The sequence below is a fragment of the Hyla sarda genome, chromosome 1 (assembly GCF_029499605.1).
Source record: "Hyla sarda isolate aHylSar1 chromosome 1, aHylSar1.hap1, whole genome shotgun sequence".
Classification (NCBI taxonomy): domain Eukaryota; kingdom Metazoa; phylum Chordata; class Amphibia; order Anura; family Hylidae; genus Hyla; species Hyla sarda.
In genome coordinates, this window is record NC_079189.1 from 126,198,021 (window position 1) to 126,218,110 (window position 20,090).

The 20,090-nt window shown below is 40.5% G+C and overlaps 1 protein-coding gene across 2 annotated transcripts in view; it reads left to right on the plus strand.

Moving 5' to 3' along the window:
- The window catches only part of SH3RF1 (SH3 domain containing ring finger 1), a 180,752-nt gene extending 162,002 nt beyond the window's left edge, over positions 1-18,750 (plus strand). For both annotated transcript variants that reach the window (XM_056560968.1, XM_056560974.1), the window contains 5 exons: positions 8,370-8,540; positions 9,370-9,638; positions 13,158-13,495; positions 15,396-15,727; positions 18,282-18,750. In XM_056560968.1, coding sequence (XP_056416943.1) covers positions 8,370-8,540; positions 9,370-9,638; positions 13,158-13,495; positions 15,396-15,727; positions 18,282-18,450 — 1,279 coding nt within the window. In that variant the 3' untranslated portion in view covers positions 18,451-18,750. The remainder of the gene's footprint in view (positions 1-8,369; positions 8,541-9,369; positions 9,639-13,157; positions 13,496-15,395; positions 15,728-18,281) is intronic.
- The last annotated feature ends 1,340 nt before the right edge of the window (positions 18,751-20,090 follow it).

Consider the following 20,090-nt stretch of genomic DNA (forward strand, 5'->3'; position numbering starts at 1 on the left):
AGGATACAACAAAGGCCAACGGCCATTTCACAAACACATGCGCTTAATCATGACCTCATAAAATTTTTCTAGAAAATGAAGTATTTCTCACAGAAAAGGATTGCAGTAACACATGTTTTGCTATACACATGTTTATTCCCTTTGTGTGTATTGGAACTAAACCAAAAAAGGGAGGAAAAGAAGCAAATTGGACATAATGTCACACCAAACTCCAAAAATGGGCTGGACAAAATTATTGGCACCCTTAACTTAATATTTGGTTGCACACCCTTTGGAAAAAAATAACTGAAATCAGTCGCTTCCTATAACCATCAATAAGCTTCTTACACCTCACAGCCAGAATGTTGGACCACTCTTCCTTTGCAAACTGCTCCAGGTCTCTCTTAATGGAAGGGCGGAATTTCCCAACAGTAATTTTAAGATCTCTCCACAGGTGTTCAATGGGATTTAGATCTGGACTCATTGCTGCCACTTCAGAACTCTCCAGCGCTTTGTTCCCATCCATTTCTTGGTGCTTTTTGACATATGTTTGGGGTAATTTTCCTGCTGGAAGACCCAAGATCTTGTACACAAACCCAGCTTTCTGATACTGGGCTGTACAGTGCGACCCAAAATCCGTTGGTAATCCTCAGATTTCATGATGCCTTGCACACTTTCAAGGCACCCAGTGCCAGAGGCAGCAAAACAGCTCCAAAACATCATTGAACCTCCACCATATTTCACTGTAGGTACTGTGTTCTTTTCTTTGTAGGCCTCATTCCGTTTTTGGTAAACAGTAGAATAATGTGCTTAAGCAAAAAGCTCTATCTTGGTCTCATCTGTCCACAAGACCCAGAAGGATTTTGGCTTACTCAAGTTCATTTTGTCAAATTGTAGTCTTGCTTTTCTATGTCTCTGTGTCAGCAGTGGGGTCCTGCTGGGTCTCCTTCCATAGTGTTTCATTTCATTTAAATGTCGACAGATAGTTCGCACTGACACTGATGCTCCCTGAGCCTGCAGGACAGCTTGAATATATTTGGAACTTGTTTGGTGCTGCTTATTCACCATCCGGACTATCCTGATTTGACACCTTTCATCAATTTTTCTCTTCCGTGCACGCCCAGGGAGATTAGCTACAGTGCCATGGGTTGAAAACTTCTTGATAATGTTGCACACTGTGGACAAAGGCAAATCTAGATCTCTGGAGATGGACTTGTAACCTTGAGATCGTAGATATTTTTTCACAATTTCAAGTCCTCAGACAGTTCTCTTCTCCTCTTTCTGTTGTCCATGCTTAGTGTGGCACACACAGACACAATGCAAAGACTAAGTGAACGTCTCTCCTTTTTATCTGCTTTCAGGTGTAATTTTTATATTGCCCACACCTGTTACTTGCCCCTGGTGAGTTTAACCCCTTCACGACGAGCGACGTACATGTACGGCGCCGCGAAGTGTCACTTGGCGCGCGGCGACGTACATGTACGTCGCGGGGTTCCGGGAGCGCCGCGTCACCGGTAGCGGTGATCGGACCGGGATGACTGCTGTTATCTAACAGCAGGCATCCCGGCACATCGCCGAGGGGGGTCCTGAGACCCCCCCATGACCGCGATGCGCGCAAATCGCAGGTCAATTCAGACCTGCGATCTGCGCAATTCCGGGTCATACGGGTCACTGGTGACCCGGAAAATAAGAGGGATCGTAGGTGTCCGAGACACCCTAGATCCCCCTAAAGGGATAGGAGTTTGGTGGCAGGGTTGCCACCCCTCCTATCCCTGCTATTGGTCGGCCGAGCGACCGACCGATAGCAGACCGGGGGAGGGGGGGTTAAAGTTCGGTTCCCCCGCTTTGCCCACCTATCGGTGTCCGGGCAAAACGGGGGAACCGTCCAGGGAGGGTCGGCGCCGAAGGTCCCTACCTGGATCCCGGATCGCGATCCTCCATGCGGGGATCCCCCACGTGCGGCGGCGGCGGCTTCCGGGTCCTGCTAGGTGAGTTGTTGCCTTGCAACATCCGGAGGGCCACAGTTTACAGTGGTCTCTAAACCGTGGCCCTCCAGATGTTGCAAAACTACAACTCCCAGCATGCCCAGACAGCTGTTTGCTGTGTGGGCATGCTGGGACTTGTAGTTTTGCAATATTTAGAGGGGTTCAGGTTGTAGATCACTAAGTGGTCTCAAACTGTAGCCCTCCAGATGTTGCAAAACTACAACTCTCAGCATGCCCAGACAGCAGTTTGCTGGCTGGGCATGCTGAGAGTTGTAGTTTTGCAACATCTGGAGGGCCACAGTTTTGAGACCACTGGACAGTGATTTACAACTTGAACCCCTCTAAATCTTGCAAAACTACAACTCCCAGCATTCAGGAACAGCATAAGGCTGTCTTGGCATGCTGGGAGTTGTACTTGTGTGCCTCCAGCCATTGCATAACTACATCTCCCAGCATGCCCTTCCGCAATCAGTACATGCTGGGAGTTGCAGTTTTGCAACAGCTGGAGGCACACTGGTTGGAAAATACTGAGTTAGGTCATAGAACCTAACTCAAGGTTTTCCAGCCAGTGTGCCTCCAGCTGTTGCAAAACTACAACTCCCAGCATGCATGGTCTGTCAGTGCATGCTGGGAGTTGTAGTTTTGACCCCCCTCCCGTGTGAATGTACAGGCTACATTCACACTGGCGGCAGATTACAGTGAGTTCCCCGCTGCAAATTTGAGATGCGGCAAATTTTCCGCCGCAGCTCAAACTCCTAGCGGGAGACTCAGTGTAATCCGCCGCCAGTGTGAATGTAACCTAAAAACACTACACTACACTAACATAAAATGAAGAGTAAAACACTACATATACACACGTACATTGCCCCCCCACCCCCACCCCCCTTCTCCAATAAAAATTAAAAACGTATTGTACGGCAGTGTTTCTAAGATGGAGCCTCCAGCTGTTGCAAAACAAAAACTCCCAGCATTTCTGGACAGCAATTGACTGTCCAAGCATGCTGGGAGTTTAGCAACAGCTGGAGGTGCCCTGTTTGGGAATCACTGGCGTAGAATACCCCTATGTCCACCCCTATGCAAGTCCCTAATTCAGGCCTCAAATGCACATGGCGCTCTCACTTTGGAGCCCTGTCGTATTTCAAGGCAACAGAATAGGGTCACATATGGGGTATCGCTGTACTCGGGAGAAATTGCCTAACAAATTTTGGGGGGCTTTTTCTCCTTTTACCCCTTATGAAAAGGAACAGTTGGGGTCTACACCAGCATGTTAGTGTAAAAAAATAAAAAATTTTACACTAACATGCTGGTGTTGCCCTATACTTTTCATTTTCACAAGAGGTAAAAGGGAAAAACGCCCCCCAAAATTTGTAACACAATTTCTCCCGAGTACGGAGATACCCCATATGTGGGCGCAAAGTGCTCTGGGGGCGCACAACAAGGCCCAGAAGGGAGAGTGCGCCATGTACATTTGAGGTGATTTGCACAGGGGTGGCTGATTGTTACAGCGGTTCTGACAAACGCAAAAAACAAAACACACCCACATGTGACGCCATTTTGAAAACTACACCCATCACGGAATGTAATAAGGGGTGCAGTGAGAATTTACACCCCACTGGTGTCTGACGGATCTTTGGAACAGTGGTCCGTGAAAATGAAAAATTTTGCACAGCCCACTGTTCCAAAGATCTGTCAGACACCAGTGGGGGGTAAATGCTCACTGTACCCCTCATTACATTCTGTGAGGGGTCTAGTTTCCAAAATGGTATGCCATGTGGGGGTTATTTTGCTGTTCTGGCACCATAGGGGCTTCCTAAATGCGACATGCCCCCCGAGCAAAATTTGCTCTCAAAAAGCCAAATATGACGCCTTCCCTTCTGAGCATTGTGGTTCGCCCGTAGTGCACTTCAGGTCCACTTATGGGGTACCTCCATACTCAGAAGAGATGGGGTTACAAATTTTGGGGGGTCTTTTCTGCTATTAACCCTTGCAAAAATGTGAAATTTGGGGGGAAACCCACATTTTAGTGAAATTATTATTATTTTTTTTACATATGCAAAAGTCGTGAAACACCTGTGGGGTATTAAGGCTCACTTTATCCCTTGTTACGTTCCTCAAGGGGTCTAGTTTCCAAAATGGTATGCCATGTGTTTTTTTTTGCTGTTCTGGCACCATAGGGGCTTCCTAAAGGTGACATGCCCCCCAAAAACCATTTCAGATAAACGTACTCTCTAAAATCCCCTTGTCGCTCCTTCGCTTCTGAGCCCTCTACTGCGCCCGCCGAACACTTTACATAGACATATGAGGTATGTGCTTACTCAAGAGAAATTGGGCTACAAATATAAGTATACATTTTCTCCTTTTACCCCTTGTAAAAATTAAAAAATTGGGTCTACAAGAACATGCGAGTGTAAAAAATGAAGATTTTGAATTTTCTCCTTCACTTTGCTGCTTTTCCTGTGAAACACCTAAAGGGTTAAAACATTTACTGAATGTCATTTTGAATACTTTGGGGGGTGCAGTTTTTATAATGGGGTCATTTATGGGGTATTTCTAATATGAAGACCCTTCAAATCCACTTTAAACCTGAACTGGTCCCTGAAAAATTGCGAGTTTGAAAATTTTGTGAAAAATTGGAAAATTGCTGCTGAATTTTGAAGCCCTCTGGTGTCTTCCAAAAGTAAAAACTCGTCAATTTTATGATGCAAACATAAAGTAGACATATTGTATATGTGAATCCAAAAAAAAATTTTTTGGAATATCCATTTTCCTTACAAGCAGAGAGCTTCAAAGTTAGAAAAATGCAAAATTTTTAATTTTTTCATCAAATTTTGGAATTTTTCACCAAGAAAGGATGCAAGTTACCACAAAATTTTACCACTAAGTTAAAGTAGAATATGTCACGAAAAAACAATCTCAGAATCAGAATGATAACTAAAAGCATTCCAGAGTTATTAATGTTTAAAGTGACAGTGGTCAGATTTGCAAAAAAGGGCTTCGTCCTAGAGGTGAAAATGGGCTCCGTCCTTAAGGGGTTAAAGGAGCATCACATGCTTGAAACAATCTTATTTTTCCACAATTTTGAAAGGGTGCCAATAATTTTGTCCAGCCCATTTTTGGAATTTGGTGTGAAATTATGTGCAATTCACTTTTTTTCCTCCCTTTTTTGGTTTAGTTCCAATACACACAAAGGGAATAAACATGTGTATAGCAAAACATGTTACTGCAATCCTTTTCTGTGAGAAATACTTCATTTTCTTGAGAAATTTCAGGGATGCCAACATTTACGGCCATGATTGTATATGTTTGGGAAAACCCCTTTTTAAAGTTGTGTTGTCCTGTAGCCATTTACATCTCCTCTAAACAGCCAGATTAGTTCCCAGCATATCACTGGCAGCATGTCCTCCCTTTCCACTTCTGGCTCAGTGATGTTTCTTCAATCCAGATGCGTAGTAAGAATTAAAGATTTCCCAATTACATCTAGTGCTATTGATTGATTTGCCAAATAAATATCTTTCTGCAATGTGGTCTGATGTTGAGCCTCCACGAGATATGTTAGGAAAGGGGATTATGCTGATTGGGTGAGAGGGTTCCTGTTCCATGTGGTTATCATTACCTATTGTGGGCAGACTTCAAAGTTTTCATTTGAACGGAAACATTTGGACTTACAGTACAAATGATTACAAATGAAAATGTTTTCAGTTAAGAAGTGAGACTTATTGTGTCTAGTGTTTTCAGTGCTATACTACATGTTTAGTGATGAAAGAGATGCTGCAGGAACTGAGCTCTATTTTTCATGCCGAAGACTTCCAGGTGTTTAGCATGGTGCCCATATGTGCTTCAGAACGATCCTTGTACTGCGGACCTGATACGGTGCATTCATTGAGGAAGGTTGTTGCTTGTCTTAACATGAATCTGGGGTATGATTGGAATCATTTATCACATAATGTAGACTATTGATTGTGAATATATATATATATATATATATATATATATATATATATATTATTAACATAGGAAGTATGAATGTGATCAATCTAGCACCTAAAGTAGTAAAGGAGAATAACTTCTTTAGACAAGATGAACCGCGTATAATGATTCTTACACCACAGGCAGGACAGCGCATTAGTGATTAGAATATATTCATAAATTACGAACCATTGTCAAAGAATTGTTCTTTATAGTATTAAGGACATTTTATTTATTGGGACTTTTGCACTGTATAGTTATAGTTAGTTCCAATGGTGAAGATATGAGGACAACGGAAATACCATTTCCATTTTTTTTTTTTTTACAAATGTCTGATATTACTTCACATAGGCCCAAATTTACAAAGACTGTTGCACCAGAGAGTTGTTGGGTCCAAATTCGAGCCACAGAATTGCCAAAAACTAAGCCAACATATAAAAGATCAGAAAGATGCACCAGAGTTTAAAACAGCTTGAGGCACCATTATAACTCTGCTGCATACTTAGACTGTCTGTCTAAGCTTAGGGCACTATTACATGGCCTGATGCATGTTTTAAACAAGTGCCAATGGTGCTAAAGATCACTATTTTCATTTACTCTCCCACTGCTCTGGTCTTATAATCATCCAAACCAATAAAACAGCAGCGGGTGGATAAGACAAAGAAAAGAGAAAGGACATTCTTCACCTTCACTAACAGATGAGCAAAGACCCAATGCAAAGTTAAGATGCCATGCAGGGATAAGACACACTGGTTCCAAATGTTATTGAATTTACCTAGAAATCACATATGTGACTTTATAAAGGGGGCAGAACAGAGTTGACAACCATGAAACCCCAATTTTTTTTTCTTTTTTAGCATAGTAGATCTTGATGATGAGATGCAGACCTTGGGATCAGACACCTGTGGCAAACTCACCCAGGACATAATAGGGCATGACCAGAACATATGTAGAAAATGCCTTCTGCTTGGAGACATCGGGGAGAGATGGGAGAATATATTTTGTGCATTCTGAACAATTTAACTGGCGTATAGCAAAACTAATAAAAAAAAAAAAAATAATAACCTTGGGTTAATTTAGCCTCGGAAGCACAGAGAAGTTGAACATACAGCCGAGCTTGACCAGGGTTCTTGAGAAACCCACTCCTCTTGAGTGGGAAGTACACAAGTGGGCATCAAAGCCTAACAATTGAGCCCACATAGTGTGAAATATTTGAACCTAAGATGCATAGGGCATCTGGAATTTCCCTGTTAGGGTCCAAAGTGGCTACTTTACTCTCTTCCGCCACATCTGTCAAAATCTTGATACTCAGTGCGACCCACCCACCAGAACCCATAACAGTTTGTAAATAGGGGTGGGATTAATTTCAGATGGTGCAAGCTGGCTGGAACAAGCTGCAAGCAGACAGGAATCATGATAGACAGTCCAAGTTCATTAAAGGGGTACTCCGGCCCTAATACATCTTATCCCCTATCCAAAGAATAGGGGACAAGATGTCTGGTCGCGGGGGGCCCGCCGCTGGGGATCCCCGCACTCTGTCATTGCGCACCCAGCGGGCGGACCCCCGCGGATAGGGGAGTACACCATTGACAGGAGATGCAGGTCAGAGTCCAAGGCATGAGGCAAAGGCAAAGTCCAGTAGACAGGCAGGATGAGTAACAAAGGATTAGCAGACAGACCTTAGCAGTACTGAATACACAACCTTGGAACAGCAGGTGTGGCAGACTTTTATTCGCAGTGCCTTGCTGGGATTGGAGGAAAATCCATTAGGAAGTGCTCACTGGCTCTATAAAACTCAGCCAGTGCTTGCATGCGGCCTCTAGTGGACAGAGCGGAAATTGCAACAAGAGACACACCAAGAAATACAGCAAACACATGGCACAGAGAATGTTGACAGACATTGATAAGAACCAGGACACATGGTACGCTGGTGGTTGCCAACCAGCAGTGTTACAATACACAAGGAATGACAACAGTGAATCCAGATATTTTACTACCTGGGCCTGGGGACTTTTGGTAGGATGACCAAACCTTCAACTATTCAACTATCTTATGTATATGGGGGTGATACAGTATGAACCAGTTATTTTCATTCCCTGATTTAGAAAATTGTGGCCTAAGTCCATTTTTTTTGTGTGAAATCTGCATTGTCATTGTTTTGTTAGCCAAGGAAAGAAAATCCCCATGCTCGCTACAGGCTGTCAGTGCAAGGGCTGTACCAAATAGTAGAAGTTATTAAAGACAAATTCCACTCAAAATGTTTAATTTTTCATACTCTTTCACCTTTCTTTAAAAGAGTAATGCTAAATATTTTAATGTTTAGGAAATATCTCAGAATTTTTGTATAAAAATAAATTACATTTAGAATGGTAGTTGTTTATACACAAATGTACTAGAGGGCCTACTGCATCATAAATGTATGTTAATGTCTCTTCCCAGGTATGTTGCTATCTATCCCTATTTCCCACGCAAAGAGGATGAACTGGAGCTGCGGAAGGGTGAAATGTTTTTAGTGTTTGAGCGCTGTCAGGATGGCTGGTTTAAGGGAACATCCATGCACACCAGTAAAATTGGAGTATTCCCTGGGAACTATGTAGCACCTGTTACAAGGTAAATATTAATAGGCATATATATTCTGGTGACATTGCATCCTGATGTTTCTCCTTTTAGATGGTTACATATCTATTAGTCAAGTGTAGTATGGAGTTTACAATTATTACACAAAAGCAAACAATGTAGTGCAATACATAACAAGAAATAACTATTGTATGTAGCAAATTAACAAATGCGCTATTGTAGAGAGTGTACCAATGAACAGTGGGGCTCACCATCTAATGTCCCTATTGCTGGCAGAAGATCAGAATCTACTGTTGCTTATTAAATTTACATATTCAAGGTGAAGCGGAGTGAGCACCTGAAAGAAATCTATGCAGCGGAGGGAAAACATACAAACAGGTGGAGGCCCGGGTTATAACCCAGGACCCCTGTGTTGTAAGCTTAGTACAAGAAATATGCAGTATTTTGTATTCTACAGTGATGTGACTGTACACTTCTTGAATTTAAATAGATTGATTTCCAAAATTCTACTTTTCTTTCATTTCATTTGCAATTCTATTAATGTTTTAGTGCCATTGAATTTCTCTGTTAGATATTTGATTGAATTATTCATTTCGCTGTAGGGAATGCACCCAAACCATGAACTGTTAACTTAAATCATTCTGATAGAGAATAACAATGTTTATAGAAATGCCATAATAGAATACATTTGTTATTTAACTATATATGTGTGGGATATTTTTGTATTATAATGAAAAGCTTTCATCTCTTCCAAGGTAACAGGATTGCAACTGGATAAAAAGCACCTACCTATTATAATGCAGGGATTACAGAACAGATTGTACAAGACATATTTACAAAATTAAACATTTTACTTGTTTAGGGCATTAACCACTGGGTCACAGGCTAAAGTGGCCATGGCAACAGCAGGTGGAGGCACCCAGATGGTCAACATGGTTGCGCCATGCTCTAGCGGAGTGCCGTGCCAGAAGCTACAAGGAAATGGTGTGGACTTCAGCAAAACAGTGAATGCAAATGGCGTCTCCCCAACCGTTTCAGGAGGACATATCCAGACCAGCCCACAGTCCAAGGTCCTTATTCACATGAGTGGTCAAATGACTGTAAACCAAGCCCGGAATGCTGTCCGAACAGGTATGACAAAAAGGCAAAAAATAAAAGTTAAATAACTTTATTATGCAGTGAATCGGAAAAACTCTTCTAGACTTAATCAGAAGTAGAGCCATTGCCTTTGTCTGGTGTTTTTTTTTTCTTTCTTTGACCAAGTTAGCCAGGCTGGGTTATTTAAAAAAAAAAAAAAATTATGTACCTGCCTGATCCTTTGCCACTCTGTTACCTTGGTACCCGACCCCCATTGATCACTACTTCCTAGTACCCATGTCAACACTAGGAAATGGCCACACTTATACAGCCACTTATTGTCCTAACAGGTATTTCCTGCATTTCACTAAGATTGCACTAAGTCACTAAGACTAAGATTAGAAAGTTGATATTAGCGGGGACTGGACGCAATAAGAACGGCAGCAGTGGGGGATTCGGGAGGTGACTACGGTTTTGTTTTTATTTTATTTTTAATTTAACCACTCCTGACCACTTAAATGAAAAAAATGAAAATCATTTTTAGTATTATTATTACTTCAACATTGGCAAAAAGTTTAGCAGGCAATATCAATGAATGGAGCCTGACAAAATATGCTACTATATACACCTGTATTTGTGTGTACAATGCAGGAGACTATACAGCTCTAAAATAAATTACAGACACACTATGGACATAAACAAAAATCTGTGTATGTGCCTTCAGCTCCTGCAAAACTACAACTTCTAGCATGCTGGAAGTTGTAGTCTGCACTGGTAAATGGTAAGGGTATGTTCACACAGGGCGGATATGCTGCAGATTTTAAATATATTGGGGGAGATAATCAAAGATTGTCTGAGAATAAAACTGACTTAGTTGTACATAGCAACCAATCACATCTCGGCTTTCATATCTTAACAAGCTCTGATGGTTGCCACAGTTGACAAAGACTAAGTTTTAGTGTAAGGCTATGTTTACAGTGCGTAAAATTCCCTAGCGCATTTTATTTTACTCATGCATTTTTATCCGTAATCTGCAACAAAAACTCTCACATAATGCAAAAATGCACACATAATGCAAGATATGCTGAAAACTTTTATGCAGTGTGAACTTAGCCTTAGATAATTTTTGTTAATCTCCCCCTTTTTTTGTGCAGAAACACCATGGATAGTCTGATGTGCAGAAATCTGCAGCATATCCTCCCGGTGTGTGAACACTACTTCAGGTCCATATCTGCCATGCATTACAATTCCGTTTTTTGAATGTTGTCCTATGTATACAATTTTGCTTGGCTGCTGGACCATGTTTTCTGCATGGATTTGTTTAAGCTTTGAGTACAATATGCAGCCTTTCCCATAACAGGCTTTAATGTTATTTACTTAAGAGGCAATGAGAGCTTACATACCGGGATATAAATGCTTTAATATTGCCTCAAGACGTTGTTATGGGGTTATTGATTGGATCTTGCATTGCCTTTTCCCCTTCTTTATTTTCCATGGAAAACTGAGAAGTCTCTTTATGGTCATTGGTAGAAATGTCTTAGCTATCTAGAAAACACATTACCCAAAGTGAAATTGTCAAATCTGTTTTACAACTGGAAAGGGAGCTTTAGACGTAAGAGAATTCCGTTTATAGCGAGGTACTCTACATCTGTTCCTATGCATGTCATTTACAGATCTCTTTATTAAGCTCCGTAGTACAAATTGATGAAATCTGAAATACACATATTTTACTTCTTTAAACTCTTTGTAAGTTCAGTCGAAGGGCAAATTAAATATCAAGTTTTACTGTTCCACTGAATATTAAATATATAAAATGATTATTCCACCAAGGGCGAGAATATAGGCAGCAAAGAGAGCGCAATAAAACAAAGCTAACAAAACATTGTCATTTTCTCATATGGTCATTTAAATTTATAGGACTGACTAGTTGTGCCCAGAATGGCCTAAGACTTAGGCTCCGATAATAAAATCAAACAAGCACTGGCATTTCTGGCTCTGGCCTGTAAAAACAAGAGTTATTAGATTAGGCAGCAGCTGATGGTGCCGGGCAATGTTAGCCACATGGATCTCGGTAACAGCGCAGTGTAAATCTCCTCAGGTAAGAACGAACAGAGCAAATTACATCAGATGTACAACGTAGAAAGCATTCAGCAGTTTAAAAGGTGGAACACTGTCAGATTAGATTAATGGATAGCTTTATCTTTGTTGAACCTAGTACAGTAACGCACTTATGTATATATTTATTTCCCTTGGCTTCACTGGCACAGACATATCCAAAGATTCCCAGCATTCACATCAGTCCCTGTCCCCTATGGGACTCACATGCTCATTTCCCTCGAATTGAAGTCAGGCCCCCTGTGCTAACACTGCTAACCACAGCAGTTCTCTAGAGCGCTGTTCAAACTAGCATCATGGCTTTCATTCTTAAAGGAGCTATAGTAGTTGTTATTATGCGTTAGTTTTAAGCACCTTTAATTCCAGGTTGCTATACAAAAAAGGGTTAAATAGGTAGCATAACACAAAAAAGTACAATAACCCTAAACATATGTTGACAGATTTATTTTAAAGGTTACGGCTAATGAAAATGTGACAAATGAGTACGTGCAGCACTTTGTATGATTTATTTCTAATTTGGCGCCCAAACATCAGAACAAGGCACCGTTCTCCTTTCTGCATTTACTATTAATTAGATACATTGTCCCAATAGTAGCCATCCCCAGTGTACTATTGGGAGGATTTATCTAGACTCAGGTTGTTCTACTGTAGCTGCTTTTTATTTTTTTTTTATTTTTTTTTTTATGCTTTTATAAAGAGATCGGTTTTCAGGTTGTGTTTGAAAGTTTTAATGTGGGGTGAGTCTGATTGGTTTGGTTAGTGAGTTCCACAATACTGGGAAGAATGGGGAGGTATCAGGAGATTAGATCAGGGATGTATGGAGGGGACAGGAGGTGGACAGCCTTGTGTGTCATTATTAATATTTTGCAGTGGATAGCCAGTGATGGGACTAGAAAATTTGAATAAACTGGGCTATAGAGTTGAAGAAGTCAATGAGTGTCCGATTGGAGGCCACAGAGAAGGATGTTGCAAAAGTCCAGTTGGGAGATGAGGGCAAGCTTTAACCTTTTTAGTGTCTCAAGGTTGTGAAAAAATTGACGTGATTCATAGTTCAGGTGGATGGTTTTAATGTGATAGGAAAATTGTACATTTTTGGCCATATTAAGCTTTATAAATATTGAGGAAAAGAAGGAAGATACAGCCAATAGACAATTTTTGTATAGCAGACAGGTAACATCTGGGCCAGAAAGGTAAATTGTAAAGAGTGTCGATCTCCTTATATACCCCATGCTGAAGGGCAGCCTACATTCTTCTGGCTCATTTAAAAAACCTTTTTGCCTCTTGCAGATCCCCTTTAAGATAGGGAATAATATGTCTAAGCGCCGGAGTACCCCTTTAAATGGAGTCATTCTAGTATAACAAGTTTATTAGTGAATTGTTCATCATGCAATTTTAAACCAGTGAACTATTCTCTATTTGTCTCTTTTTTGACTCTTTTATCGTACTACTCTGTTACAGCTGCTGCACATGGTCAGGAGCGTCCGACTGCCGCAGTTACCCCCATGCAGGCACAGAACCAAGCTTGCCTTATCCCAGCAGCTTCTGTTAACTCCCACCAAGGCAGCTCTGCTCAAACCATGCAGCCACCACTTTCCAGTCCAGCAGCATACATCAACGCCGCAATGAATCTCAATAGACCAAATGTGCCAATGGCTGCTACCCCTTCCAGCAGCAGTGTGTCCTCCTTAGAGGCAGATGGCAACTGGAAAACCAGCTCTGCAGTCACTGGATGTTCTTCATCTTCTGATAATGCACCTTCAAGTTCTGCCACTAATAAGCAGGACAAGGACGGCAAGGTGGGTGCATCACAGTAACATATTTGTATACATTTGCTTTAACGGACATCAGTTAGTAGTTTAAGATCAGGAAATATTTAAGGGTAGAGCCACACATGCTGTATTTTGCTGCATATCTGCATATTTTCTGCAGCTGATTTTGCTACCCATTGACTTCAGTGGGTGAGAAAACATGCAACAAAATTATAAGGCATGTGTGACCCTACTCGAAATGTGTAATTTTCTTAAATAGGCACTATCATATGAACAGACTTTAAATAGACCAGTGGTACAAGTGAACAAAATACATTTTGCAATATATCATATTAGACAAAAATGCTTCCTTCTCCTAATACAAGCTTCTCCCCCCCCCTTTCCTTTGAGACTGTATTCCACTCTGAAAATCAGCTCTGTTCTCTGTGAGAACTGCAAATTATAAATTAAGTCTGCAGAGCAGAAATCTACTGAAAAATACTATATACAAGTTATATAATGGCCATATATAATGCTGCTTCTCATGTACACACAGAACAGCTTATCCTAAAAAGTCCCCTGAAATAACAGGCATGCTTTAAATAAAGTGGTTATCCTTTCTTGAACTACCTTTTGATCCTTGAGGATTATTCTACTGGGGCCCTTTCTTGTCCTCTAGTTTATCTATCAATTTTTCCTGACGTTTATTTATAGATAACACAGAACTTTGTGAATTTGTAGAATTATAAAACTTTTGTTGGGTACAATATTCCAAACATGTATACATTTGAAGAAGCTAAATACAGTTTAGGGACAGATCAAAGAGGGCACCAATGATGGCCCTTTAAATGCTAATAATGCAGAGTAAACCATCTATTATATGCTGTGCAGTAGGCATTAGGATAGAATTATTTTTCTTTTTTCAGTTTAGACTTGGCCTTGTTCCTCTTGCCTGCTTTTTTGTTCTGTGGCACTAGTTGCCTCTTTGGTTGGTCTGCTTCTTTGTTAGCATATAGAGAGAGACAAACTGTGGATTAATAGCCATTGTAAAAAGCCTTTCTGACATTTAAATCACTTTGTTTCATCTCTAACTGATATAGTTCTCTTGCACAAAAGTGTTTAATCTTTCATGAACAAGCAATTCCAATAAGTGTTTCTGCTCATAACAGAGCATTTATATCAGGAAGCATATTTAGTATGTGAACTGTTGGTTAACGCTACATTATTTAAAGGGTCATTCTAGGAAGACAGCCTCTGTCTTTATGCACTATTTGGTCATATGGTGAGAGTTACTGCCAGAGTTTTAACAATAACTACAAATCTGCAGTTTGTCTCTCTATATACTAACACAGAGGCAACCAGAGCCGCAGAACAGAAAAGCAGGCAAGAGGGCCAAGGCCCAGTCTAACCTTTAAAATAAAAATACCTATATCCTAATGCTTGGCATATAATTATGGCTGTCTGAGATTTAGGCAGCACAGCACGGGTGACAGGTTCCCTTTAAACCTCCAGAGCCTTAGTACAAAATTTGCAACCTTAAATGTGCTTTTTATGTTATTGGTGTCGTCTTATGTGGTATGGGGACCCTGGTGGGCCCAGGTGAGACTGCTACCTCTGAAGCCCCTATGATCATGCCCCTGATTAATACAGTTTTGTTGCTCTTCAGTGGTTAATATATTACATGGGCAGAGATTTGTGTCCACCCTGTAGTAAACCTGTAGAAGAAATCTCTGGATAGTAGCATCTTTCCCTTGCAATGTCAGTTGTTTGCTGGGAACGGGATGCACAGCAATTGGCTTATCACCATAAAGGGTTGTGTCTGATCAAACAGTCCTTTTGTAAAGCATTTTCTCATTGTAAACAAACCATTTTTAACTAATAGCAAGACATTCATGATAAAATAGCTATACAGAAATGTTCTGTAACAGTGTATATATTTTGATTTCAGAAGGAAAAAAAAGGTTTGCTAAAGTTGTTGTCTGGTGCATCTACCAAGAGGAAGCCCCGGGCATCTCCGCCTCATTCGCCAACTCAAGAACTGGACCAGGCAGTCTCAGAAGCTACTTTAGAAGGAGCCGTAGGTCCTGATGTCACCAGTACCAGTGGTCGAGCTGCTGCCTGCAATGTGGACGGTGAGACTGTATCAGCTTCTGCCCTGACACAAGAGAACCGCAAGACAAATATGGTGGATGCCAACATCCCTATAGCTCCTCCACCAAGACAGCCTTGCTCCTCACTGGGCCCTGTACTCAATGACTCCCGACCTGTAGTCTGTGAAAGGTAACTATCTGTAAGAATCTAAAAGGCAGCTTTTCTATCCACGGTTTTAGAAACAAATTGTAGCAATGTAGCACATTCTGTAGTGGTAGCATTACGTTGGTGGGATTTGTTGTAGTAATATAATAAGAGGTTATGGGGATCTACATGAATATGGTATTGTATTTGGTTGCCTTATGTTATCCAGAAACCTCAACACAATACAGGGGCCAAAGTAAGATATTTGGAAAATGTAATTTGTAATTATGTAAGGAGAGCAGACCCCATCCTGAGTACAGAGAAAGCTCTTTGAGCCAATCACCCAAAATTGCATTTACAGTCATGGTCGTAAATGTTGGCACCCCTGACATTTTTCAAGAAAATTAAGTATTTCTCACAGAAAAGGATTGCAGTAACACATGCTTTGCTATACACATGTTTATTCCCTTTGTGTGTATTGGAACTAAACCAAAAAAGGGAAGAAAAAAGCAAATTTGACATAATGTCACACCAAACTCCAAAAATGGGCTGGACAAAATTATTAACACCCTTGACTTAATATTTGATTGTATTTGGTTGCAAACCCTTTGGAAAAAATAACTGAAATCAGTCGCTTCCTATAACCATCAATAAGCTTCTTACACCTCTTAGCCGGAATGTTGGACCACTCTTCCTTTGCAAACTGCTCCAGGTCTCTTATTGGAAGGGCGCCTTCTACCAACAGCAATTTTAAGATCTCTCCACAGGTGTTCAATGGGATTTAGATCTGAACTCATTGCTGGCCACTTCAGAACTCTCCAGCGCTTTGTTGCCATCCATTTCTGGGTGCTTTTTGATGTATGTTTGGGGTCATTGTCCTGCTGGGGCTGTACAGTGTGAACCAAAATCCGTAGGTAATCCTCAGATTTCATGATGCCTTGCACACATTCAAGGCACCCAGTGCCAGAGGCAGCAAAACAACCCCAAAACATCTTTGAACTTCCACCATATTTCACTGTAGGTACTGTGTTCTTTTCTTTGTAGGCCTCATTCCGTTTTCAGTAAACAGTAGAATGATGTGCTTTACCAAAAAGCTCTATCTTGGTCTCATCTGTCCACAAGACGTTTTCCCAGAAGGATTGTGGCATACTCAATTAATTTTGGCAAAATGTAGTCTTGCGTTTTTATGTCTCTGTGTCAGCAATGGGGTACTACTGGGTCTCCTGCCATAGCGTTTCATTTCATTTAAATGTCGACGGATAGTTCGCGCTGACACTGATGCTCGCTGAGCCCGCAGGACAGCTTGAAAATCTTTGGAACTTGTTTGGGGCTGCTTATCCACCATCCAGACTATCCTGCGTTGACACCTTTCATCAATTTTTCTCTTCTGTACACACCCAGGGAGATTAGCTACAGTGCCATGGGTTGCAAACTTCTTGATAATTTTGCGCACTGTGGAGAAAGGCAAATCTAGATCCCTGGAGTTGGACTTGAGAACCAAAGTTGTGGAAAAATATCAACGATCTCAAGGTTACAAGTCCTCAGACAGTTCTCTTCTCCTCTTTCTATTGTCCATGCTTAGTGTGGCACACACAATGCAAAGACTAAGTGAACTTCTCTCCTTTTTATCTGCTTTCAGGTGTGATTTTTATATTGCCCACACCTGTTACTTGCCTCAGGTGAGTTTAAAGGAGCATTACATGTTTGAAACATTTCTTTTTTTTCCACAATTTTGAAAGGGTGCCGATAATTTTGTCCAGACCATGTTTGGAGTTTGGTGTGACATTATGTCCAATTAGCTTTTTTTCCTCCATTTTTTGGTTTAGTTCCTATACACACAAAGGGAATAAACATGTGTATAGCAAAACATGTGTTACTGCAATACTTTTCTGTGAGAAATACTTAATTTTGTTGAAAGATTTCAGGGGTGCCAACATTTACGGCCATGACTGTAAACATGTTTTGAGGGAGTGGTTTAGTGGAAAAGTGTAGTCCCCTGCTCCACTTTCTAAACAATAAGCCAGCTATGCTTTATGCATCACTGATTTACAGTAAATATATTCACTGGTCTGGACAAGCGAATCTATTAATATTGACCCTGTTCCGGTTTTTATTAGCTGTGGGGTGCCATGGAGAGTATACAAGAGAGCATGGTCATCTTTCAAACACAGATATGCTTGCTCCTTGCAAACCACGCTACGTTGATATTAACAGATATGTTGGAACTGGCTTCATCTGTATATTGAAACAATGTAATGCAGGTAACTAGAGATGTTTTCCAAAAGGAACTAAAACCCTTTTATATACCAAGAGAAGGTTATTCCACATTCTATGCTAAAATTCATTTACCTCTAGGAGTTGGACTCAGCTAAATTTATAAATGCTGCAGCTAAATGGAGTGTAGTGATTGGAAGAGTCTGCAAAGACGTGCAGCCATAACAGTCTTATGAATTCCAGCCAGATGTAATTTTTTCCATGTTGACAGAGCTGTGGTAGCTGTATACAGACAACTTCCTGTGCTGTCAAGTCATAGTCAATGGTTCTGATTTATTATGTGTGTGTGTGTGTTATGTAAGATCACAGCGTGTTTCTTTTTCAGATACAGGGTGGTAGTGTCATATCCTCCGCAAAGCGAAGCTGAGCTTGAACTCAAGGAAGGGGACATTGTATTTGTGCACAAGAAACGTGAGGATGGCTGGTTTAAAGGCACGCTACAGCGGAATGGAAAAACTGGCTTGTTCCCTGGCAGCTTTGTAGAGAACATTTAATTCTTTATCTCTATCAATAAATGAGCACAACATATCAAAGCTGCCTTAGAGCAGCTGATTTACTTATCTTCAACCTTTAAAAGTGGAAATTGCCACTGGCATTGGAGGAGTTAACACGGACACCCTTGGTACCACTGTGGGGTGCTAAAGAGCAAGTGTTGGAAGGGCCTGGAAAGTGTCCACTGATTTCTTACTTCCCCAGACTTTCTTTTGTCCATGTCATTTGTGCCTTGTACTGTTAAGTTTATACTTTTTTTTATTTGTTTTTACCTAACAGCAAATAAACTGATGTTTACAAGGTGTTAGCTAATAATTTATTTGCTTCCTTTCAGTTTTGTACATTTTAAATCCATTTTCTTCTTTTTATGAGATCAAATGTTTTGAATGATAAATATAACAATTTAATAATTTATGAAATGGCACAGAAAAGAGAAGCTGGATTCTTTTCTCTCCGACTGACGTAGATACTGACGATAGCCTGTTTTAATAATGATAGTTTTAATTGGTGGAGTAGGGTGTGTGTACTTTGTAGCATAGCTGTGTCATATTCGTAATGACGGACATGAGGGAAGCAGACTAAAACTTGTATCTGTTTGTTTACAATTTGCAGAGTGTTTGTGATCTTGAGGAATTTTTTTTGTTATTTTCCAGTAATAAAAATGATCTACATAACACACTAGTAATGGTCAAGACTCTGGTCAATTCACATTTGCATTACCCCTAGTAGAGAGCAGGGGGAAACAGCATTATATATTTCAGCATGTTTTTCTGTGGCTTGATGGCAAATTGGGCAGGCATTTGTTTCCATGTTTAGCTTGTGTGGCTGTAGCCTGGCGCCTTCCAACTACAGAAATAGGCTCAGTTGCAGAAAATAAGGCCTTATTGGCAACACATTCCATAATTTGTCTACAAGGTTGCCCCTCCTATGGATGGTGGCAAGTCATGTTGTCACTTGCTGTACAAAACCATGCTTTTAGTACTGGAATCTATGGCACTTTAGCTGGTTACTATCCACAACCCGTAGACAATTTAGCATTTTGAAAAAGAGAAAAATAAATCATAAAAGCATATTATGGTTTTTTTTATTTCACTTACTTTAAAGAGGTTTTCTGGGATAAAAAAAAAAAATGGTCTGTATCCATATTTTTTTTCTAACCCTGGACAAACACTTTTCAAATTTTAACAGAAAAAAATATTTATGTTTTTATGGGGATAGGAGTAAGCAACATGTAGTTGCCTTTACATTGTTATACATTTAATGCAATAAATACATTTATTATAGTCATTTCCCGCCCTATGCTGTTTGTACATCTTTATCTCTGCCATCCTTTACATAAAGTCCATACATCACTCTGATAACCTATTATTTATGCTATAATAGTGGTTGTGGGCTGAGCATTCAAATAGAAAATTTACTAAACAGATTAAAAGCAAATACTCTAAACTTGTACCTTTTTATAAATGTTCTTCACATATTACATTTTCCTTACCCTTGGCACTTTTGGTCTAGCCTTGCCTTTCTCTTAGGGTATGCTCATATGGTAAAACATTTCCATTGATTTCGATGCAGATTCCTCATTGAAGTCTGCGTGGAATCCGCATTTCATTGAATTGGGCTTCAGTCAGCAGCATACAGTTAA